This window comes from Scyliorhinus torazame, chromosome 2 (assembly GCF_047496885.1).
Source record: "Scyliorhinus torazame isolate Kashiwa2021f chromosome 2, sScyTor2.1, whole genome shotgun sequence".
In the NCBI taxonomy this organism is placed as follows: Eukaryota; Metazoa; Chordata; class Chondrichthyes; order Carcharhiniformes; family Scyliorhinidae; genus Scyliorhinus; species Scyliorhinus torazame.
In genome coordinates this window covers 123,789,397-123,814,481 of record NC_092708.1, presented here as the reverse complement: position 1 = coordinate 123,814,481, position 25,085 = coordinate 123,789,397, and the positions used below count along the sequence as shown (strand labels likewise).

The 25,085-nt window shown below is 49.0% G+C and overlaps 1 protein-coding gene across 1 annotated transcript in view; it reads left to right on the top strand.

Annotated features, from left to right (window-relative positions):
- The window catches only part of cir1 (corepressor interacting with RBPJ, CIR1), an 86,918-nt gene that overhangs the window by 36,225 nt on the left and 25,608 nt on the right, over positions 1-25,085 (top strand). Inside the window, exons 7-8 of the mRNA XM_072476343.1 lie at positions 91-208; positions 14,089-14,195. Coding sequence (XP_072332444.1) covers positions 91-208; positions 14,089-14,195 — 225 coding nt within the window. The remainder of the gene's footprint in view (positions 1-90; positions 209-14,088; positions 14,196-25,085) is intronic.

Here is a 25,085-nt window from a genome sequence, read left to right as displayed (position 1 = left end):
TGGGAAACTTTATTGTTTGTAGGTGTGCAAATGAAATACTTTTCCCAACTACCTTATCCTTTTTGGTAATAACGTGTTCCTTCTGTCTAGGTACGGAATGTCAGGTGCATCAAATGTCACAAGTGGGGCCATGTGAATACCGACCGTGAATGTCCACTATTTGGTCTTTCTGGAATCAACGCAAGCTCAGTTTCCACAGATGGTGCAGGTATGTATAACATATCAAATCTCCTCTTAGTATCCCATCTTCCATTATTCTTCTCAGTCACAAAAAGATAACAGTATAATCCTCATTAGAAGGATAACATAACTAATGAAACCAAGTCACCCAAATGCATGACTAGTTGCAGCAATGTTAAAGTATAGTCCCAACATTACCATAATTAGAATAATAAAAAAGGATACTATTTCTGGAATTTGGTGTTTCTATACGATTAATTCCTAATAATTATGATCACTTTAAGCCTTTCTGAATTAAGGTGTCTTATCTGAATTTTCTTTTTAAATTTAGAGTACCCAATTATTTTTTTCCCAATTAAGGGGCAATTTAGCATGGCCAATCCACCTAACCTGCACATCTTCGGGTTGTGGGGGTGAATACCACGCAGACACGGGGAGAATGTGCAAACTCCACACGGACAGTGATCCAGGGCCGGGATTCAAACCCGGGTCCTCGGCGCCGCAGTCCCAGGGCTAACCACTGCGCCACCGTACTGCCCTGTCTTATCTGAATTTTAAATGTGCTCACTTTTCAAGTGAAACATATCAACATAGATAATAGAAGAAGGAGGAAGCCATTCAGTCCTTCGAGCCTGCTCTGCTATTCATTATGACCATGACTGATCATAGCTGGAAACAAGCTTTCCAACACTGTATTACTTGTGAAGTTAAAAGAAAAATATGTCTTGGAGCAAATTGGAATAGAGAAAATCAAGTGAGCAGGACTACAAAGGTGGACTGGAGGGACGTTGAAAGAAAAATTAAGTTGTCAACAAGTTTCTGGATGGTACAGAGGATGTGTAGAATAGAAAGACAGCTCACCATAGTCTTAATCATTGGTAAACTCAACCAGGGTGTTCTTCATGCAGTGTGCTACCTGGAAATCAAATAAGAGTCCCTCAAACAATGATTTATTGAAGAGGCATATAAACAAAGCTAAGTGTGCAAATGTTCATGTGTTTTAGAGAGAAAGCAAGTGAGACAGACCAATAGTGTGACACTATATGAGTCAAGGTTTTTTCAAATTAAGGCAGTGATCATGTTGCTGTTAAATTGGGAATCCAGGTGTGGTTAATTATATCTTGGGCCAGTAAATAAAAAATTAGTAACAGACACAGTCAATGGTTGGGCTTCAAATCTCTTCTGCATGTATGCTAAATCACAAGTCCCATTCACTATTGTGCTTACTGATTGACATAAATTGGCTCTTGGTCCAAAAGCGCCTCACTTTTGGAGTTGCACATAGGCAGTCTGGCCTCTTGGGAAGAATTCCTGTGAAACTATTCCACAAAGAGGAGAAACCATCTCACCGCCAGGGTGGGAGGATGTCGAGGGAGGAATTTTTTTTTAGAAAATCTTTATTTTGTATCACTGCACTGTTATGCTATCTCAGAGTCTGGTACAGCGTCAGTACACAGTGAACTGCTTGTAACTGACCCCAATATACTGCTTAACCATGAAACTGGATTGGGCTGCAAATGGTGGAAATTCACAGCTGTGACTGTCAGCCTGATACAGATCTGAGTATCAATCTTCCATGGAGACAGTTTTGACTTTTTAAATAAATTTTATTCAGCGTTGGCAGGATAGTTAATTTAAAACAAGTATGTGGTGCACAATTGTGCCAGTATCATTTGAGCTCAGTGGTTCCCACTGCTGGTCCAAAATGGTGCCCGTTGTGCGTGCTTACTTCAGGAGTAAATCCGGCTGGTTACCGATCTTGGTGAAGCATTGAAGCTGATTTGATTTATTGTCACGTGTACTGAGGTACAGTGAAAAGTATTGTTCTGCATACAATCCAGACAGATCGTTCCATACATGAAAAAACATAGGACACACATAAATATGCAATGTACATACATAGACGCAGGCATCGGGCGAAGCAGACCAAGTGTAATACTACTCAGTAGAGAAGATGTGTGGAGAGATCAGTTCAATCTATCAGTCAGGAGTGGTAATAGCAGGAAAGAAGCTGTTTTTGAATCTGGTAGTGCATGTTCTCAGACTTTTGTATCTCCTGCCCAATGGAAGAATTTGGAAGAGAATAACATGGATGGGAGGGGTCTTTGATTATGCTGCCCGCTTTCTAAAGGCAGTGGGACGTGTAGACAGAGTCAATGGATAGGAGGCGGGTTTGTGTGATGAATTGGGCTGTGTTCACGACTCTCTGTAGTTTCTTACGGTCTTGGGTCGAGCAGTTGCCATACCAGGCTGTGATGCAGCCAGATAGGATGCTTTCTATGGTGCATCTGGAGCAATTGGTAATAGTCAATGTGGACATGCCAAATTTCCTTAGTTTCCTGAGAAGGCATAGGCGCTGTTATGCCTTCTTGGTCGTAGGGTCGACGTGGGTGAGCCAGGACAGATTGTTAGTCATGTGCACACATAGCAATTTGAAACTGTCAACCATCTCCACCTCGGCACCATTGATGCAGACAGGGGTGTGTACGATACTTGCTTCCTGAAGTCAATGACCAGCTCTTTACTTTTGCTTACGTTGAAAGAGAGATTGTTGTCATTAGACCATGCCACTAGGTTCTCTATCTCCGTCCTGTATTCTGACTCATTGTTATTCCAGATCCGACCCACTACGGCCATGTCATCAGCACACTTGTCGATGGAGTTGGAGCCAAATTTTGCCCCGTGTGTGTATAGGGAGTATAGTAGGGGGCTAAGTACCCTGTCTTGCAGGGCCCCGGTATTGAGGACTATCATGGAGGAGGTGTTGTTGTTTATCCTTACTGATTGTGGTCTATGGGTCAAGAAGTCGAGGATCCAGTTGCAGAGGGAGGCACCATGTACGAGGTTTTGGAGTTTTGATATGAGTTTGGCTGGGATTATGGTGTTGAAGGCAGAGCTGTAGTCAATGAATAGGAGTCTTTGTTGTCGAGATGCTCCAGGGATGAGTGCAGGGCCAGGGAGATGGCGTCTGTGTAGATTGGTTGTGGCGGTATGTGATTGTGACATTAGTTAGTGTGAAACACTGAGTTAACACCAGTGACCCTGTTTTGCAGCTTCATACTCCAGCTGACACAGCCTTAGTCTTGCACAGCTGCACATGCATTATGCAGCATAAGGAATCCCACCCCAATAGCCCTATTTAACTTGACCACAAAAATGATAGTCAAAGATGAATTATACGTTAATCATCTTTAATATATCCCAATGGGTCAGAATGGAGGAGAGTTTTGGTAGGGGTCGGGATTGAAGGCGCTAGCGACAGCGCCGCTCCCAACGGCCCCAGGGAGATACTCAGGGGGTCCGGTAGTAATAGTTTTGTTGAGAATTTGGAGGCAGTTTCGACAGCACTTCGGGTTGGGGGCAGGGTCAAGGGAAATGCCGATTCGGGGAAACCATAGATTTGAGCCAGGGAAGTGGGATGGAAATTTTCGGAGATGGGAGGAGAAAGGAATTAGGACACTAAACGATTTGTTTCTTAGGGGTCGTTGTGTGGGATTGAAGGAGCTGGGAGCAAAGTATGGGCTGGAGCAGGGGGAAATATTTTGATACATACAGGTTCGAGACTTTGCCAGAAAGGAGATACAGAGCTTCCCAGTAGAGCCGGCTTCCACATTGCTGGAGGAGGTGCTGACAACAGGGGGACTGGAAAAGGGGGTAGTATCGGTGGTTTACGGGGCTATTTTGGAGGAGGAGAAGGCGTGGCTAGAAGGGATCAAGGCAAAGTGGGAGGAAGAGTTGGGAGAGGGTATGGAGGAGGGGTTCTGGTGTGAGGTGCTCTGGAGGTTGAACGCCTCCACCTCGTGTGCGAGGTTGGGGCTGATACAGCTGAAGGTGGTGTACAGAGCACACGTCATTAGGGCGAGGATGAGCCGGCTCTTTGAGGGGGTAGAGGATGTGTGTGAACGTTGCAGGGGGGGGGCCCGCAAACCACGTTCATATGTTTTGGTCCTGTCCAAAGGTGGAGGATTACTGGGAGGAGGTTTTTAGGGTAATCTCTAAAGTGGTGCACTTGAAACTCGGGAGGCCATATTCGGGGTGTCGGGGCAGCCGGGGTTGGAAACGGGCGCGGAGGCAGGTATAGTAGCCTTCGCCTCGTTGATCGACCGAAGGCGGATCCTGTTAGGGTGAAGATCAACCTCTCCACCCTGTGCCCTGGCATGGTGGGGGGACCTGCTGGAATTCTTGACGCTTGAAAAGATCAAATTTGAACTGAGGGGAAAGATGGAGGGGTTCTACAATTCATGAGCGTTATTCATTATGTACTTTCGAGAATTGGATCATATCGAACATTGGGGGGGTGTTGCTGGGAGGGTTGGAGGAGGGCGACTGTATGTGTTAATGGTGACTATGGGTGATTCCTGATTCCTTTTTGTCATTTGTTTATGTTAACATGCAGGTAATGTTTGGGGGGGTTGGTGGGAGGATGAGATCGCGAAAACAGCGCCGGGGGAGAGAGCCGGGAGATTTAAAAAGCGCGGGAGGAGAGAGCCGGGACAGCGAAAACAGCGCCGGAAGAGAGAGCCGGGAGATCTAAAAAGCGCGGGAGGAGAGAGCCGGGACAGCGAAAACAGCGCCGGAGGAGAGAGCCGGGAGATTTACAAAGCGCGGGAGGAGAGAGCCGGGACAGCGAAAACAGCGCCGGAAGAGAGAGCCGGGAGATTTAAAAAACGCGGGAGGAGAGAGCCGGGAGTGCTGGGAGAGGTGAGTGCACAAAAGGTGTGGCAGGAGTGCCTTTAGTCACGGAGTGCTGATTGGTACAGAGTGCATCTGAGTTTAGGTGAGTGACTGAGTGCTGATTGGTACAGAGTGCATCTGAGTTTAGGTGAGTGACTGAGTTCGGGTGAGTGGCTGTGTTTTTGTTGGTGTTCGGGTTTATCCTTGAGGTTCTATAAAGAAATGTTTTTTAATATATATTTAAATTAATTAACTAGTTGAATATGGCTGGACAGGTGATGTGCTGTTGCTGTATGATGATGGAACTGGTGGATCCCATTGAGACCGTCAGTGACCACATCTGCAGCAAGTGTTGGCTGCTCGAGGAATTTCGGCTCAGAATTGATGAGCTGGAGACCGAGCTGCACACACTGCGGCACATCAGGGAGGGGGAACATTACCTGGACGCTTTGTTTCAGGAGGCAGTCACACCCGGTAGAATAAGTTCTGTTAATTCGGACAGTGGTCAGGGACAGAGTGGTGTGACTGCAAGGGAGGCAGGTAAAAGGGGATCCTGAGTTTAGGAGTTGAGGAGCCTCAGCCCTTGACCTTGTCCAACAGGTATGAGGTACTTGCTCCCTGTGTGGATGAGGAAGAGGGCTGTAGGGAGGATGCGTTGACTGACCACTGCACCGTGGTACAGGAAGCCATTCAAGAGGGGGGAGCAAAAAGACAAGTGGTAGTTGTAGGGGATTCTATAATTAGGGGGATTGATGGCATCCTTTGTAAGCCAGATCGAGAGTCCCGCATGGTATGTTGCCTGCCTGGTGCCAGGGTGAGGGACATCTCTGATCGGCTTGAAAGGATTTTGGAGAGGGAGGGGGAGGATCCAGTTGTTGTGGTCCACGTTGGGACTAACAACATAGGTAAGACTAGGAAAGAGGACCTGTTTGGGGATTATCAAACACTAGGGACTAAATTAAAGAGCAGGTCCTCCAGGGTTATAATCTCTGGATTACTACCCGAGCCACGTGCCAATTGGCATAGGGTTGAGAAAATTAGAGAAGTTAACACATGGCTAAAGGAGTGGTGCGGGAAAGAGGGATTCCATTTCATGGGGCATTGGCATCAGTACTGGGGCAGGAGGGACCTGTACCGTTGGGACGGTCTTCACCTGAACCTTTCTGGGACCAGTGTTCTAGCGAATGGGATAAATAGGTTGGTCACAAGGACTTTAAACTAGCAAGTTGGGGGGGAAGGGAAGTGTAAAGCTATGGACAGTATAATGGTTAATGGAGATCAAGGCAGCAGGTTACGTGACAGGTTATTATGTAGAGATATGGGTTCAAAGACAAGGAAAATTAGGAGAAAGGGTAAGAGGAAAAATAATTTGCGAAAAGTTACTGATCAAGGTGTTAGGATTCATAACAAAGACATAAAAAACAGCATAAGTGTACTTTACCTGAATGCTCGTAGTATACGAAATAAGGTAAATGAGTTGATGGCGCAAATCATCGTGAATTACTATGATTTAGTGGCCATTACTGAAACATGGTTAAAAGATGGTCACGACTGGGAGTTAAATATCCAAGGGTATCAGACTATACGAAAGGATAGAATGGACGGTAAGGGCGGTGGTGTAGCTTTGTTGTTTAAGGATGGCATCCGGGCAATAGTAAGGGATGATATTGGTGCTATGGAGGACAAGGTTGAATCAATTTGGGTGGAAATCAGGAATAGTAAGGCGAAAAGGTCACTGATAGGAGTAGTCTATAGGCCACCAAATAGTAACAGGATGGTAGGGCAGGCAATAAGCAAAGAAATAACGGATGCATGTAGAAATGGTACAGCGGTTATCATGGGAGATTTTAATCTGCATATCGATTGGTTTAACCAGGTTGGTAAAGGCAGCCTTGAGGAGGAGTTTATAGAATGTGCCCGGGATAATTTCCTGGAACAGTATGTAATGGAACCTACAAGGGAACAAGCGGTCCTAGATCTGGTCCTGTGTAATGAGGCAGGATTGATTAATGATCTCATAGTTCGGGATCCTCTTGGAAGGAGCGACCACAATATGGTGGAATTTAAAATACAGTTGGAGGATGACAAGGTAAAATCAAACACTAGTACTTTGTGCTTAAACAAAGGCGATTACAATGGGATGAGAGAAGAACTAGCTAAGGTAGACTGGGAGCAAAGACTTCATGGTGAAGCAGTTGAGGAACAGTGGAGAACCTTCCGAGCGATCTTTGACAGTGTTCAGAAAAGGTTCATACCGACAAAAAAGAAAGACAGTAGAAAGGGGAAAAATCGACCATGGATATCTAAGAAGGTGAGGGAGAGTATCAAATTGAAGGAAAAAACATACAAAGTGGCAAAAATTAGTGGGAGACTAGAGGACTGGGAAGTCTTTAGGGGATAACAGAAAGCTACTAAAAAAGCCATAAAGAAGAGTAAGGTAGACTATGAAAGTAAACTGGCTCAGAACATAAAAGCAGATAGTAAAAGCTTCTACAAATATATAAGACAAAAAAGCGTGGCTCAGGTAAATATTGGTCCTTTGGAAGATGAGAAGGGAGATTTAATAATAGGAGACGGGGAAATGGCTGAGGAGCTGAACAGGTTTTTTGAGTCAGTCTTCACAGTGGAGGACACAAATAACATGCCAGTGACTGGTGGAAATAAGGATATGATAGGTGAGGACCTTGAGATGATTGTAATCACTAAGGAGGCAGTATTGGGCAAGCTAATGGGGTTAAAGGTAGACAAGTCTCCTGGCCCTGATGGGATGCATCCCAGAGTTTTAAAAGAGATGGCTAGGGAAATTGTAAACGCACTAGTGATAATTTATCAAAATTCACTAGACTCTGGGGTGGTCCCAGAGGATTGGAAAGTAGCAAACGTGACACCACTGTTTAAAAAAGGAGGTCGGCAGAAAGCGGGTAATTATAGGCCGGTAAGCTTAACTTCGGTTGTAGGGAAAGTGCTGGAATCTATCATTAAGGAGGAAATAGCGAGGCACCTGGAGGGAAATTGCCCCATTGGGCAGATGCAGCATGGGTTCACAAAGGGTAGGTCGTGTCTGACTAATTTGGTAGAATTTTTTGAGGACGTTACCAGTGCAGTAGATAACGGGGAGCCAATGGATGTGGTATATCTGGATTTCCAGAAAGCTTTTGACAAGGTGCCACACAAAAGGTTGCTGCATAAACTAAAGATGCATGGCATTGAGGGCAAAGTGGTAGCATGGGTAGAGGATTGGTTAACTAACAGAAAGCAGAGAATGGGGACAAATGGGTGTTTCTCTGGTTGGCAACCTGTAACTAGTGGGGTCCCTCAAGGATCAGTGTTGGGCCCGCAGTTTACATAGACGATTTGGAGTTGGGGACCAAGTGCAATGTGTCAAAGTTTGCAGACGACACTAAGATGAGTGGTAAAGCAAAAAGTGCAGAGGATACCGGAAGTCTGCAGAAGGATTTGGATAGGTTAGGTGAATGGGCTAGGGACTGGCAGATGGAATTCAATGTTGCCAAGTGTGAGGCTATCCATTTTGGGAGGAATAACAGCAGAATGGATTATTATTTAAACGGTAAGATGTTAAAACATGCTGCTGTGCAGAGGGACCTGGGTGTGCTGGTGCACAAGTCGCAAAGAGTTGGTGTGCAGGTGCAACAGATGATTAAGAAGGCTAATCGAGTTTTGTCTTTCATTGCTAGAGGGATGGAGTTCAAGACTAGTGAGGTTATGCTGCAATTGTATAGGTTATTGGTGAGGCCGCATCTGGAGTATTGTGTTCAGTTTTGGTCTCCTTTCCTGAGAAAGGACATATTGGCACTGGAGGGAGTGCAGAGGAGATTCACTAGGTTGATCCCAGAGTTGAGGGGATTAGATTATGATGAGAGGTTGAGTAGACTGGGACTGTACTCCTTGGAGTTTAGAAGGATGCGGGGGGATCTTATTGAGACATATAAAATTATGAAGGGAATAGATAGGATAGATGCGGGCAGGTTGTTTCCACTGGCCGGGGAAAGCAAAACTAGGGGGCATAGCCTCAAAATAAGGGGAGGTAAATTTAGGACGGAGTGTAGGAGGAACTTCTTCATCCAAAGGGTTGTGAATCTCTGGAATTCCTTGCCCAGTGAAGCAGTTGAGGCTCCTTCTTTAAACGTTTCTAAGAAAAAGATAGATGCCTTTCTAAAGAATAAAGGGATTTGGGGATATGGTGTACGGGCCGGAGAGTGGAGCTGAGTCCACAAAGATCAGCCATGATCTCATTAAATGGCGGAGCAGGCTCGAGGGGCCAGATGGCCTACTCCTGTTCCTAGTTCTTATGTTGTTATTGATATGGGGATTGACATTACATTTGTTACGGATTATTGTTTATTGGTCCTGGAGGACTTTTTTTTCTTTTTTTTTCTCTTTTTTTTCTTTATATAAATTTAGAGTACCCAATTCATTTTTTCCAATTAAGGGGCAATTTAGCGTGTCCAATCCACTTCCCTTGCACATCTTTGGGTTGAAGGGGCGAAACCCACACCAACATGGGGAGAATGTGCAAACTCCACACGGACAGTGACCCAGAGCCGGGATCGAATCTGGGACCTTGGCGCTGTGAGACTGCAGTGCTACCACTGCGCCACGATGCTGCCCCTGGAGGACTTTTTGTTGACTTGAAGAACCAGTAGGCCTCCTCTTGGAATAGAGTATGACTTGGAGAATGAGAAGAAGCCTACAGAACAGGACAAGTAGTGAGAAAAGATGGGTGGTGGAGAAGGACTCTGAGCAGCAGACCACTTCCACCCAGGGTCTTCAGGGAGCAATTCTCACAAAGGAATAATGGAGCTGAAAGCTATGTAAAATATATTTTTGGAACATACTTTAAAAACACAGATTTTCATATTTACCTGCAAATGGTAGCTTGATGATCACTTGGAACTATATTCTATTTGAGTTCCTTTTAGAATCATAGAATCTACGTTTTTAACCTCATTAGACCTTGATTCTCCTTCTGTTTGAGAGTAAAACACCTGTCTTTTATTTTCAATATGAGAACAACCATTAATGTTCCTTTGGTCCGTTCATTGATGTCTAGTTAAAGTGTGGATGATCATGCGAGGAGGTGTTTTAGCTTGAAAAATATTGCTGAAATATCGCAGTGCTCCGTGTGTGTGGGTGAAGTGGAGCGTATGAATGTTGGATGTAAGTCTTGATTGATAAAGTATTGTTGGTAGGTGAGTAATGGGATGTGTTGAATTGAGCAATTACTGAGGCTAGTGGTGCAGCTGGTAGGATATGGCAATTGGAAATGCATTCACTGTCCTTCACCGTTCATTTACGGTCATTGAACTTCTTCCGACACTAAATTCAGATCCTCTGGGATTTGCTGTTGGCTTTGACTTCCACAGCCATCTGCTTCCACAGATTTTTGACCATGTGTCTAGAGGGTCAAAAGACATCTTTCCTCCACCTCCACCAAGATTTCCAATGCAACATCCAAAACCCTTGGAGCCTTTTCTCTCCCATGTTGGACCATTTTTACTCTTTGCCAGCTCAAATTCACTTCCAATACAATTCCTCACACCTCCCTTTTAAGAGCTTTAAGCAGTGCAGATTTTCTTTAAGTGGTGCTGGGAAGTTGATATTTTGGGCCCCCTACTGCTACATGCAGCCAATGAATAGCACAGTTAATGCTAGCTATGTCCAACAATCATACTAATCAGCAGACAGCATGACAATGATACATCGTGATCCCACTCGCATTTTTCGGTTATCCAATTTAGCTCCTATAGTGCTTTGATCTGTTTTTTTTCTTATTGCCAGTTATTTTCTGTTTCGTCTTGTGAAATTGTACACTCAAGAAGCAGCTTATTTTCCCATTTCCACACAGTAAAGTGCAGAATCCAGCAACAGTCTATCCTTTGCACCTGTGCTCTTTCTTCTCTCCACGCTGAGTAAATTTGGTCCATATTATCTGGAGTTTAGAAGAATGATTGGTGATCTCATTGAAGCGGTCAATTCCAACCCCACTTGACCCAGAGTCACAACACAATTGAAATTAACTGTTAATTTTCAAAAGAAGTCTTTGGTCTTTCGCTGCCCAATAACTACAGTCACCAGGTTTGTAAATTTAAACAATTATTTTTTATTAACTAACTAAATAGCCAGCAAATACAACTGGTTAACTATTATATAGTTCCTAACCCACAACCCCCCTCTTTAACTTGCCCCACATACACACACGCGCGCACGCACACACGACAGACAAATACAGAGGGGAAAGAGGGGCAGAAAGAAAAATAATACAAAAGGTAACAGAGAGAGACACACACAAGAGAGACAGACCTTTCTCTCCAAATCCGGAAGAGTTCTGTTTCCTTCCTGGGTTTTCTGAAAACATCCCACCTGGTAGGACCCAAGTACTGTCGCTGGGCAGAATACGACCTTTGGCCAATCCACCAGCCAACCAATCAAACCGAATCCCCCGATCTCTCGGGTGCCAGAAAGTCTCAGTTTTGTTCAAAATTTAAATCTTCATAGCACAGTATACTATTTTGCAAATTTTGAGTTCCTCACTTCATCTACTCGACATTAAATATCCATGGATCAAAACTGATAATGACAGAGTAAAAGAAATGGGAAATAAGGGAATCAACAGGAAGGGTCTCTACACATTCAAGATTATGAAGGGGCTTGACAGGTTAAACAGTGAAGGAAGTTGTTCCCCCTGGCCAGGGAATCTAGAACAAGAGGCAGAGTTTATGGGTAAGGGATCAATCATTAAGAAATGAGATTAGGAGAAATTGCTTCACACAATAGCCTGTGAATTCTTGGTATTCTCTACCTTGGATGCTTGTAGATGCTCCATCAATGGATGTATTTAAGGTTGAGATGGACAGGTTTTTGGTGCCTTAGGGAATCGCAGTATATGGGAAGCAGGTGTTAAAGTGAAGTTGAAGCCCAACATCAGCTATAATCATATTGAATGGTGGATCAGGCTCAACAGTTGCATAATCTTCTGCTCCTATTTCTTATGTTATGTTCCTTGGTGCCATTGTCCATAGGCACGGGCTTAGTTTCTATGTGTGCTGACAATACCCGGCTCCACCTCTTCTTACTGACCCCAGATTTACCGCTGTTGTGTCTGACACCAGGGGCGGGATTCTCCCCCCCCCCCCCCCCCCCAACCTGGTCGGAAAATCCCGAGGGGGCGACGCGAATCCTGCCCCACCGCTCCGACGCCGGCTGCTGTATTCTCCGGCGCCGGTTTTCGGACAGCAGCGGCCCCCCGGCAATTCTCCAGGCCCCGATGGGCCGAGCGGCCGTCGTTTCCGGTGTGGTTCGCGCCGCTGTTGGCGTCAGGCCATCCCGCCAATTGCGGGAGAATCCCGCCCCAGGTTCTGGGTGGTCACAACGTCCAAATGAACACCAGCAAAAGCCTAACCTTCATTTTCAGCCCCTGCTACGAATTGCTCCTTCATCCTTGGTCATTTTCATCACTGAATGGTGTTACCATTGCTAAATCCCCAACTATAAACATCATGGGATTTGACTAGAATATGAACCAGACCAGCCATATGAATACTTCACCTACAAGAGCAGGTAGGAGGCTGGGAATTCTGAACCAAGTAACTCATCTCCTGGCTCCCAAAAACTATCCACTAACTACAAAGCACAAGTCAGGATTGTGATGGAATATTCTTCATTTGCCTGGATGAGTGCGGCGAAACTCAACACAAGAACAAAGCAGCCATTTGGTCAGCACCCCATCCACCAACTTAAACATTCACTCTCTCCACCACTGACACACAGTGGTGGCAATGTGTACCCATATACACTGCAGCACCTCCTAAACCAGAAACATAGAAGGACAAGGACAGCAGTCACTTGGGAACACCACCACCTGCAAGTTCCTCACCAAGCCACAAAACCATCCTGACTTGGAACTATATCACCGTTCCTGCACAGTGGTGGGATCAAACCCCTGGAACTCTTTTGCCAGAAGTACTCTGGGTTTACCTGCACCTGTTGCAGTGATTCAAGAAGGCAGCTCGCCACCACTTCCTCGAGTTCAATTAGGATGGCCAACAAATGCTGGTTTTGCTAGCGACGTCCACATCCAATGAATTTTTTTGACAAATCTTCAGTCGGTCTGAACTAGACTTTGTGCAAACTCGATGATTTTTGAAGCCTAGAGTTAATCTTCAACATCCTACACATCATTAAAACTGCCTATTCCCATTTGTGTAATTAGGATTTTTCTGGCAAAATGTTTTTCCCTGTTTTGTTAACCCTAAGTTCAGTTACTTCAGTACACTTCCCCACCCCATCCCCTGCTATTAATATTAAAACTTTAAACTGCCTCAACCTTTCTAAAATTTCCTTCCCCATTCCTTTTGTCTTTCCAGTTGTCTTTCCTCTTTGAAAAGATGGCAGTTGAGCAGGTGTTTAATCAAACTTCAGCCACCTCTCCTGCAACCTGCTTGTGAGGTTTGATGATGGCACAGTGCCACAGTGGTTAGTACTGCTGCCTCGCAGCGCCAGGGACCTGGGTTCAATTCCAGTCTTGGGTGACTGTCTGTGTGGAGTTTGTATATTCTCCTCGTGTCTGCATGGGTTTCCTCCCAGTACTCCGGTTCCCTCCCAAAGATGTACAGGTTTGGTGGATTGACCACGATAAATTGCCTCTTAGTGTCCAGAAATGTAGAAATGTGCAGGTTAGGTTACAGGTGGAGTGGATCGGTGCGGACTCTATGGGCCGAATGGCCTCCTTTTGCACTGTAGGGTTTCTATGATGTATTTTCATTTGCCAAGTGCCTTGGGATATGTTTTACATTAAAGGGATTGTACAAATGCAAATAATAAATGGACACCATCATCTGCATATTCTACTTGCTTTTTTTGTTCATTCAATAATTTTGCAAGATAACAGAAAAACAATTTTGGTACTGAGAGATGGTTTGTGTCCATTGCGACTTGCTACAATTTAATGATACCCCTTCCTCAGTATGTGCTCGTGATATTTGAAAGTTTTGCCATGTGTTCCTGCTGTGCTGCAGATAAATGCAGCTAGTTGATGTTCTTTGCTTTGTAACAGCTGTTACAGAATAATATATAATCATTTGCACAGCAGAAGATTATTGAATTGATTTATCTAAGCTTTTATTTCACAATGAAGCAAGTAGATTTCCGTTGTGGAATAAAACCTAAATGTAAGCAAATGTTAATGAGCATTGAAGAATTGCCCTTTTCAAACAGGTCCATCAATGCACCCCTCCGAGCTTATGGCAGAGATGAGAAACAGCGGATTTGCACTGAAACAAAATGTACTGGGGAGGAATACAACTCCAAATGACCCATCCCAGGTATTCTGCAGTTGTGAATCTAACATAAAGTTGACCTTTGGCAGAAAATCATTTTAAGTTGAATATTGAGATTAGGCACCACTGTTCTTAAAGCTTTAAGCACTTTTACTGAGGTGACAGGTTTGATGGAGATTATGGTAAGTGAAGTTAATTACTTTAATGCTTAGACATTTTGTGAGGCAACTTTTTCATTTTTTAAATTTTAAATTTCAGCAAGTTCTTGTGACCACTTGTTTTTTTGTCCTCCTGTTGCTTCATGTTCTATGTCAAACGGCAAAACTGCAAAATTGGTTGTAATTTAGCTATTTTCACGTTAAATGTTAAGTACAAAAATAATAAAATCTGCTTTACTACTTGTGCAATTTGATGTGGGATCCTCCTCTCTCATTCTCCCTAAATCCTCAAAATGACCTTGACCTATGCAGAGGTAAAAGAAAGGTTTATATCAAATCTCTTTTTCTCAGTAGCCAAAGGATTGCAGCCAATGTTCTGAGATTCCCAAGCTTAGAATGGGATGCTCAAAGCCTCCATTCTGAAAATTGACCATTCGGTCTATTTCCAGTAACCCTATTTTGAACAGTGACTATCAGTGAAACATGTTCAAGCAGTTGAATTTGGCCCAGCTGTTGGTGCCCACCACCAAAATTCTACAAATTAATTCTGCACCTCTTCTGCAGGTGTTAAACTAATGTATGCAATATCGGAACAAGCAAAATATTTCTTGGTAATTTCCCTGAACAGGATCTTGCTCAGATTCCTGTTCTATTTTTTAAATTTAGAATACCCAATTTTTTGTTTCAAATTAAGGGGCAATTTAGCATGCCCAGTTCACCTACCCTGCACAACTTTTTGGGTTCTGGGGGTGAAACCCACACAGACACGGGGAGAATGTAGATTCCCGCTCTTTATTCCTTTGACTTAACTGTCTTCCTGAGGCATTCCTCTGTCCCATTTTCTGGTTTCTGGAATTTCCTTTTTGTTCTTTTGGGAAATCTGATCTCTGCAGTTCCCTGTCCCGTATCCAGCTGTTCCTGGCACTATCTGACAACTGACTCAAAAGCTCTTACTGTCTCAAGGTGGTCCCTGGTTGCTAAGCATCAGCTTAGGTTTTCTTTAAACACCGTTTGCTTAAAGTCATGAAACCCTTAATACACTGCAGGCATCTGAACCAAACTGAAGTAATTAACCCTTTCTTAACACAAAAGATAGAAATTAAGATAAGCAGTCTATGCCCATATGCAACAAGACCTGGAGAACATTAGGGCTTGGTCTGGTGAATATTACTAACCACTTAAGTGCCAATGACAATCTCTCACAAACCCCCTAACATCAATTTCCTATGGGTCATCATACTTAACCATCCACATAAATACTAGGGCTACAAGGGCAGCTCAGAACGTGGATAATCTAATAATCTATGGCAAAAAGCTCACTTTCCTGACTCCCCAGAACCTGCCCACGATCTATAGGACACGGGTCAAGCTTTGATGAAATATACTCTACTTGCCTAGATGAGTTCAGCTCCAACAGCATTGAAGACATTCAGCACCTACCAGGACAAGTAAGCCTGCTTGATTGGCATTCCATCCACCATGGAATATTCGCTCCCTCCATCACAAGTGCACTGTGTACATACATATGCAGTATGTACAACAAAGTACACTAAGACTTCTTCAGAAGCAACTCCCAATTGCCATTGCTTCACTGCTGCTGAGTCAAAATCCTGGAACTCCCTTCCTAAACACTATATGTATACCTACACCACATGAGCTGCAGCAGTTCAAGAAGACACCTCACTACCACCTACTCACGGGCAATTAGGGATAGGCAATAAATGCTGGCCTAGCCAGCGAAGCCCTCAGCCCGCGAATTAAAATCAATTCATGACCTCTCCCACCTAGAAGGACATGGATAGCAGGTGCGTGGTAACACCACCACCAGGACCTCTCTCCTCCCTCATGTGGACTAGAGCAATTGAAGATGCTGACTCAACACTGCCTTCTAAAGTGCAATTAGGAATGGGCAGCAAATATTGGCCTTGTCAGCGACCCACATCCCCAAACCAAAAAATAAATCCCTGGAAGTTATTTATAACTGAGTTCGAAATATATCAATGAACTTTTGTTATCGCTGGGTCAAAATGTTGGAACTCCCAGCCTAACTACATTGTTGGGTGGCACGGTGGTGCGTGGGTTTCCTCCCACAGTCCAAAGATGTGCAGGTTAAGTGGATTGGCCATGCTAATTTGTCCCTTAGTGTCCAAAGATGTGCAGGTTACGTGGGGTTATAGGTTACCGGCATAAGGTAGGGAAGTGCACCTAGGTTGGGTGCTCTTTCAAAGGATTAGTGCAGACTCGTTGAGTCGAATGACACTATAGGAATTCTATTCCAATTCGATCAGAGTGCTTTCACCAAATAGACTACAGTGGTTACAGAAGGTGCCTTTTGGAATGCCAGTGATGCCCACATCCTGTGAATAAATTTCTAAAAACATTCATCATATCTCCTACATCTGTCTTTTTTTATTTTTTGTTCAAGTTTTACAATTTTAACACATATTTCAAAAAATGTAATTTTTACAAATACTACATTTAAACTATTACAAACCCATACCCCCCCCCCCCCCCCCCCACCCCCCAGCGGTGAATAGTTCTTTAAAATAGGCAATGAAGGCCGCCACCGCCGATCGAATCCCTTGACTGATCCCCTCACTGGGTTTTCGACCTTCTCCAGGTGCAGAAATTTCATTAAATCCCCTAACCATGCTGAGCCGTTGAGTGGGGTTGGAGACCTCTACCCCAACAGACCTCGCCTCCGGGCAATCAATGAGGCGAAGGCGAGAACATCCGCCTCCGCGCCTGTCTGCAGCCCCGGTGGGTTCAACACTCTAAATATTGCGACTAGAGGACAGGGCTCCAATTCGACATTTAGAATCGTCAACATGGTGCTAAAGGAAACCCAAAAGCTCTTAAGTTTGGGACAGGATGAGGACGAAGGCGGCATGGTGTCGCAGTGGTTAGCACTTCACCCTTCCAGAAACAAATTCCCTAATCCCTCCAGCCTTTTCTTTCCCCATTCCCCAAACAAGGCATCTAGCTTTGCCAGCTCGAACAGGTGCTTCGACAAAGACCTGGGCTTAAAATGTTGCCTGAACTGTCTCCATACCCTCGAGTTGGATACGACCACCAGGCTTGTGGAATATTGTGTTGGCAAAAAACATGAGCGAAGCCGTCACCAGTGCATCCATCCCAGACCCCCGACATGACCTCGCCTCCAGCTGCACCCAAGCAGCCCCTGGATCACTACACCAATCCAGCACTATTTCCACACTAGCTGCCCAATAATAAAAAACAAATTGGGCAACACCAGGCCTCCCTAATTGTCTATCTCTGCAAAAATGTCCTGCAAATTCTCGGAATTTTACCTGCCCACATAAAAGCTGCTATCAACTTATTAACCCTCCCAAAAACGGATTTAGGAGGAAAGCAGGAAGACATTGAAAAATAAACAAAAACCGAGGAAGAAGGTGAAAGGGAAGCACCCCTGGGCCAGCTCCCCTCCCCATGGGGGTCCAACACACTCTTTCCCAAATTCAACTTGTATCCCAAAAAAGAGCCAAAGCTCTTCAGTAGCTACATTATATCTCCCATAGTAGATGCAGCAGGTCATTGGCGTACAGGGATACCCTATGCTCCACCCACACCCCTCTACTTTTTCAAAGCTATGTCCAGGGGCTCAATCGCCAATACAAATAAGAGGGGAGACATCGGGCACCCGTGTCTCATTCCCCTACCCAATTGAAAGCACCCTGAACTCAGAATGCTGGAACACATATTTGCCATGTGGGCCTTATACAGCAGACATATCCATGAAATAAATTTTGGTCTGAAAACCAAACTTCTCCAAAACCAAACTTCTCCAAAACTGTAAGCCGATACTTCCACTCCACTCTATCAAATGCCTTCTCGGCATCCAAAGGCACAACCACCTCTGGATCCAGCCCCCCAGGCGAGGAGAGAACTACATTTAACAGTCACCGGACGTCAGCCAACAACTGCTGGCATTTAACAAATCCTGTCTGATCTTCACCTATCACTTCAGGGAGAATAGGTTCTAACCTCATCTCTAGCACCTGAGACAAAACCTTGGCATCAACATTCAGCAATGAAATAGGATAGTATGACCTACATTCCACAGGATCCTTATCTTTTTTTCCAATTAAGGGACAATTTAGCGTGGCCAAACCGCCTACCCTGCACATCTTTGGATTATGGGGTGAGACCCACGCAGACACTGGGAGTATGTGCAAACTCCACACGGACAATGGCCCAGGCCGGGATCAAACCAGGGTCCTTGGCGCCATGAGATAGCAGTGCTAACCACTGTGACACCGTGCCGACCCTTTTTATCCTTTTTCAACAGGAGGGAAATCGATGCCTGCACTAGTGTCGCTGGAAGGCAGCCCAAGAGTCAGAGAGTCCTGAAACATGAAAATAAACTAAATCCATTTAGCTCATTCTGTTGAGTTCATCCTATCTCGGTTTGCTATGCGGTTATTAATAGAACTTGGATCACGCCGAAAGCGAGGGGTTGGAACCACTTATAAAAGGGGAAGCAAAACAAAACGCCTTTCTGTTTATTGACCAGTGGTGGATGGAGAAAACAGGGCTGGTTAACTCAAACCTCTACCTGTCCATATCACTTAACATATTTTTTAAATGTTGTCATTTGTTTTGATATCTACCTTTTGTAAGCTTTTGTTCATCTTTCTACATCTTTTATTACCTTATCTCCTTTTGTTTTTTCTTAAATAGCAGTCTGCAGAATTTTCATTTGCATTTGTGCAAATCTTGGGCGTCATTCTCCGACCCCCCAGCGGGTCGGAGAATGGCCGTTGGCCACCGTGAATCCCGTCCCGCCGGTTGCCGAAGTCTCCGAAGGGAGAAAAGTCGGCGGGGCGTTAATGGCGCCGCTGACGTCGGAGAATGGCACGGGTCTGCGCAAGGCAGTCGATTTTGGGACTGCCGATATTCTCCCTTCCGGATGGGCCGAAGTCCCGTCGACGGGATGACCGTTCACGTCGACGTAAATCAAACCTCCTTTTCATCGGCGTGAACCTGTGCTCCAGGTTCACGCCGACCAGCGTGGAGGTGAGTGACGGCCTGGGGGGTTGGCTCTGGGCAGGCGATGGCGTGGCCGCAGTCTGAATGTGTGGGGAGAGGTATGTCTTGGGTTGTGTGTGTGTGTGCGGCGGGGGGGGGGTTAGAGTGGGCTGGGCTCCGGGTGAGTGCCGGGAGGGGGGTCCGTGCCGGGGAGGGGGATGGGGGGGGGGGGGTCTGTGCCGGGGAGGAGGATGGGGGGGTCCGTGCCGGGGAGGAGGATGGGGGGGTCCGTGCCGGGGAGGAGGATGGGGGGGGTCCGTGCCGGGGAGGAGGATGGGGGGGGTCCGTGCCGGGGAGGAGGATGGGGGGGGGTCCGTGCCGGGGAGGAGGATGGGGGGGGTCCGTGCCGGGGAGGGAGATGGGGGGTCCGTGCCGGGGAGGGGGAATGGGGGGTCCGTGCCGGGGGGGGGGGGGGTCCGTGCCGGGGAGGAAGTTGGGGTCCGTGCCGGGGAGGAGGTTGGGGGGTGTCCGTGCCGGGGAGGAGGATGGGGGGGGGGGGGTCCGTGCCGGGGAGGAGGATGGGGGGGTCCATGCCGGGGAGGAGGATGGGGGGGTCAGTGCCGGGGGGAGGGGGATGGGGGGTCCGTGCCGGGGAGGAGGTTGGGGCCCGTGCCGGGGAGGAGGTTGGGGCCCGTGCCGGGGAGGGGGATGGGGGGTCCGTGCTGGGGAGGAGGATTGGGGGGTCCGTGCCGGGGAGGAGGATGGGTGGGTCCGTGCCGCTGAGGGGGATGGGGGGTCCGTGCCGGGGAGGGGGATGGGGGGGGGTCCGTGCCGGGGAGGAGGTTGGGGTCCGTGCCGGGGAGGAGGATGGGGTGTCCGTTCGGGGAGGGGGATCGGGGCGGGGTCCGTGCCGGGGAGGAGGATGGGGGGGGGGGGGGTCCGTGCCGGGGAGGAGGATGGGGGGGGTCCGTGCCGGGGAGGAGGATGGGGGTGTCCGTGCCGGGGAGGAGGGAGGGCGGCCCGTGCCGGGGAGGAGGATGGGGGGGGGTGTCCGTGCCGGGGAGGAGGATGGGGGGGGGGGGGGGGTCCGTGCCGGGGAGGAGGATGGGGGAGGTGTCCGTGCCGGGGAGAGGGATGGGGGGGGTGTCCGTGCCGGGGAGGAGGTTGGGGTCCGTGCCGGGGAGGAGGTTGGGGTCCGTGCCGGGGAGGAGGTTGGGGTCCGTGCCGGGGAGGGGGATGGGGTCCGTGCCGGGGCGGGGGATGGGGGGGGCAAGTGAGTTGGGCCACCTGGCCAGGTGCCAGCCTCCAACAGTTGGACCCATGCGGTCCATGCCACCTGGCTGGGGGGAAGGAGGGGATATGGGCAATGATGACATGTCGTCGTTCACCCCCCCCCCCCCCCCGCCCCCCCCAACCAGGCAGTCATGTTTTCCGATCATCCAGCGATGTTGGCCGCCGTGGCGGCAGCCGCTAATGTCCATGTTGCCCTGGATGAGGAGGAGGAGCGTGCCAGGGAGGCGGCGCAGGCTGCCGCAGAGGGGCAGGCGGCAGCCGCCCAGGCTGGAGGGACACCTGACCGACAGGGGGAGGAGGACGTCACGGCCCCACGGCAACGGAGGCACCCGAGGGCGCCCCGTGTGTACTGGCCCCGGCAGTCATACCAGGACCTCACGGACCGGGAATGCAGGAGGAGACTCCGGATGAGGCGGGAAACCGTGGCACACATCTGCCACCTGCTGGCACACCTGTCACCGCGTGGCACTGGCGGGGGACACCCTCTCCCCATGTCCGTCAAGGTTACGGTTGCCATGAACTTTTATGCAATGGGGTCATTCCAGGCACCGAGTGGGGACCTGTCCGGCATATCGCAGACATTGGTGCATCGGTGCATCCGGGCAGTGACAGATGCCCTATATGCCATGGCGCACCGCTACATCCGCATGGTCCCGTCCTCTGCCCGGGGGGATGTTGATGACGGCCCAGGGGGAAGGGGGCAGACTCACCTGGGGCTTAGGTAAGACCACCCCTCACACACACACTTGCGCTCAACGTCCATGACACCCCCGCACGCTTTGGACAGAGCACAAAGGCAGCTTCTGTAGGTGTAACATTGACTTTAATAACCAAACGAGTTCATGCACGTGCCCTAGCCCCTAAAACTCATCTGTGCCCTGCACCCGTGCCAACTTACTCAGTGTCTAATTGTTTGGCCTTACGGGCCCTTTGACTACGTCTACGTGGTTCCCCAGACGGTCCAGCAGAACTGGAGGTGGACTCCTGTGATTCCTGCCCTCTGACACTGGATCCCTTTGGCGGCCGTTTCCTGGGGCGTCCTGGCCTAGATGGGCCAGGCTGCGGCCCGGGCGACTGGGATGGCGAGCTGCCAGCCTGTCCTGCCCGTTGCCCACCCGATGCACCTGGGACGGAAGGGGGGGGGGGGGGGGGGGAGGCCGAGGTGTCGCGGTGTTCCTGGACCTCCCCTACAGGGGGACCCGGGACGGACCACACCACCTCCTCCTCCCTCGGGGTGCCCAATGGCCCCCAGGCCTCTACATGGGTGGGGGATGCGAACGGACTGGCCATCCGACCCCCCCCCCCCGGCATCTGGCGCTGCCAGTCCTGGAGGCCTGTGCTGGTATCGACAGGGGTCTGCAGGTTTGCAGCCATGGAGCCAGGGGGTTGGCAAACCCTGTCTGTGACAGTGCGACACCGGCTCGCACATGGCCACTGGCGCTGATGCCCTCAGCGATGGCCTGCTGAGACTGGACCATGGCCTGCAGAGACTGGGCCATGGCCTGCTGAGACTGGGCCATGGCCTGCAGAGACTGGGCTATGGCGTTGAGCGCCTCTGCCATCTGGCGCTGGCACTGGCTCATGGCCTCCTGTGAGAGGGCAGCCATGTCCTGGGCCACAGACGCCGCCTGCACGGAAAGCCCCAGGCCTCGCAAACCGTTCCCCATGTCTGACACCGTCGCACCCATTGCCTCCACCGCGGACGCCACCCGTGCGATGTCGGCCTGGGTGGCACGCATGACCGGCACCACTTCCAGCTCCTGGACGCAGGTGGACTCCTCCACCTGCGACTGCAGCCGCCGCAAGCCGGCCGTCACCCTCTTCGCTCGTCTCCGGGTCGGTGATTACATCGGATCTATGTGCGGGTGTGGAAACTCCAGGAACCCGGGATCCATCTGGGCGGCAGATGTTCACTTGGGCTGGGCTGTCCTCCGACCGCCCGGCCCTTCTGCTGCTCCTACCGGGACGCCTCATCACTAAAGTGCCCAACCGAGGTGAGTGTTTCTGCGATGGTGGAGGGTGTTGGTGACAGCAGTGGCGTTGTGTCGTGCTCTTCGTCCCACTCTGAGTCCATGGCACTTTGGGGTGGGGGTTCGTCTCCACCCATCCACTCTGAGTCACTGTCCGGTATTTCGTCTTCCCGGGTAGGGGTGTCCCGGGTAGGGGTGTCCCGCGGGGGTAGGGGTGACCCGGGTAGTGGTGTCCCGGGTAGTGGTGTCCTGGCTCGGATGTGACGGGGGCCTGTGGCTGCCCCCCTCGTCGCTGGGTGGCACACGCCTGCGTCGTCGCTCCCGCACGTGACGGGGGTGTCGTCTCCCTGTTGCTCCAGGTCTCTCCGTCTCCCGTGGTGTGCGAGGGGCATCCTGCGGGCGTCGCGTGCCGGAGGGTCCGGGTCTCTCCGTCTCCCGTGGTGTGCGAGGGGCATCCTGCGGGCGTCGCATGCTGGAGGGTCCGGGTCTCTCCGTCTCCCGTGGTGTGCGAGGGGCATCCTGCGGGCGGTCTGCATCTGCGGGGATGGGTGCCTCGACGTTTGCTCCTGCGATACACAATGAAGCATGCATGGTTAGACACGCAGGCAGTGATCAGGTGATATGGGGGAGGGGGATATAGGGGAGGGGGGATATGGGGACGGGCTGTCGGTGGCTCACTTGCTAGTACGCCCCCAACCTCTGCATCAGCAACCTCCCGGTCGTCAGGTCCGCCAGCCAGTTCCAGGGCCCTTTCCTCGTGTTCGGTCAGTGGCCTCTCATCAGCGGGGCCTCCTCCAGTCCTCACATGCTCCCTATTGTGTGTGCGCTTCTCCTGTGGCGGGGGGGTGGGTGGGGGTGGTGGCAGGGGTAAAAGGCAACACTGTTAGGCAGGTATATGAATGCACGCCATCGGCTGCGCGTGCATTGCAGAGGTTAAGGTTAGGGCTGGATTCACTTGGGGATATGGGGGAGGGGGGGATATGGGGGAGGGGGGGATATGGGGGAGGGGGGATATGGGGGAGGGGGGATATGAGGGGGATATGGGGGAGGGGGGATATGGGGGATATGGATATCGGGCGGGGGGGGAGGCTCACCCTGGCTGCTCTGACGAGGTCTTTCACCTTCTTATGGCACTGGGTGCCTGTCTGTGGTGTCAAGGCCGCAGCGGTGACGGACTCTGCCACCTCCCTCCACAGACGCCGGCTGTGGCGTGGGGCAACTCTGCGGCCGTGCCCGGGATACAGGGCATCCCTCCGCTGCGTCCAGGAGCGCCTCCACATCCCATGACTGGAACCTCGGGGCTGAGTGGCGGCCAGCCGTCCAGTCGGGTGTTCCGGTCTGGTGTTCCGGTCGGGTAGGGGGGAGCAGCGCGGCCTTATGAGCCGTCACGCCGAGCGGCGTGTATGACGCTGCACGGCGTCAACCACTGCGCAAGCGCGGATCCCGTCACGTCGCTGCTAGACCATTTCGGGCCGGAGACTTTTGGACCATTTTTCCGACGTGACGCAAGTCAGATTTGCGCCGTTTTTTGCGCCGATCGGCGGACTTTGCGCCGATAACGGAGAATTTCGCCCCATATCTTTTCTTGTTCATTGTTAAAATGGGCACGTGGAGCTTTAGCTGGCTTTGTTTGGTAGCAAATATTTTTGTGATGATTTCCAACTAATTTCCTTGATCTCTGAGTGGTGCATACATTTATTCCAGTTACTCATGGACAGTGAAAGTGATTAGTTAACAAATTAGAGCCGAACCTTTCAGGAGTGAAATTGGAAAATACTTCTTCATTTAAATGATGGTAGAAGTTTGGAACTCTTCTGCAAAATCGCAGCTTATGCTAGATAAATTGTTAATTTTAAACTGAGATCAAACTTATTAAGGTTGATAGGGCAAAGGCAGGTCCATGAAATTTGGATCAGCCACGCACAGCGACTTGGGGGTTCATGATCATAGATCTCTTTTTTTTGTGGTTTTCATGTACTTTAATGTAATGTTTTTTTTACAATTTTACACTAGATCCTGAAATGAGTGTAGAACAGTATGTAATCATTTCACCAGAGCGTGCCCCTTCCTGGCTTCCCAATGTCATTTACAAGACACCCAAAGCCATGCAAGGAGACATCATCAAAAAACAATGGTTCCCCATTCTGAGGGCCATCACAAATGCTGCAACAAAATGAAGCTAGGTTCCTATCAAGCAACTGCAGTCGCCCAATGAAAGTAACTGGAATATTATTTTCTTTGTGGAGACTGATAACTGCGTTAACATCCCTCTTTTATGCTGAACAAGAGGCTAAGAGCAGTGAATGCATGGCAGTCAACATCCATTTGTTCAGGCCAGGGCAATACATGAAGCAGACTACAAATATTCTCCAGGCCACGTTTGAGGACAAGGTTACTTTAGATGGCAAAGTGGTCCCAAGTAATGGTTCAACAGGAATTAATGTAGCACCTTTACCCTTCCTTGGATGTGACCATTCAGGGGGGGGGGGAAATCATGTGGCATGGGAGCACATCGTTGTCGCTCC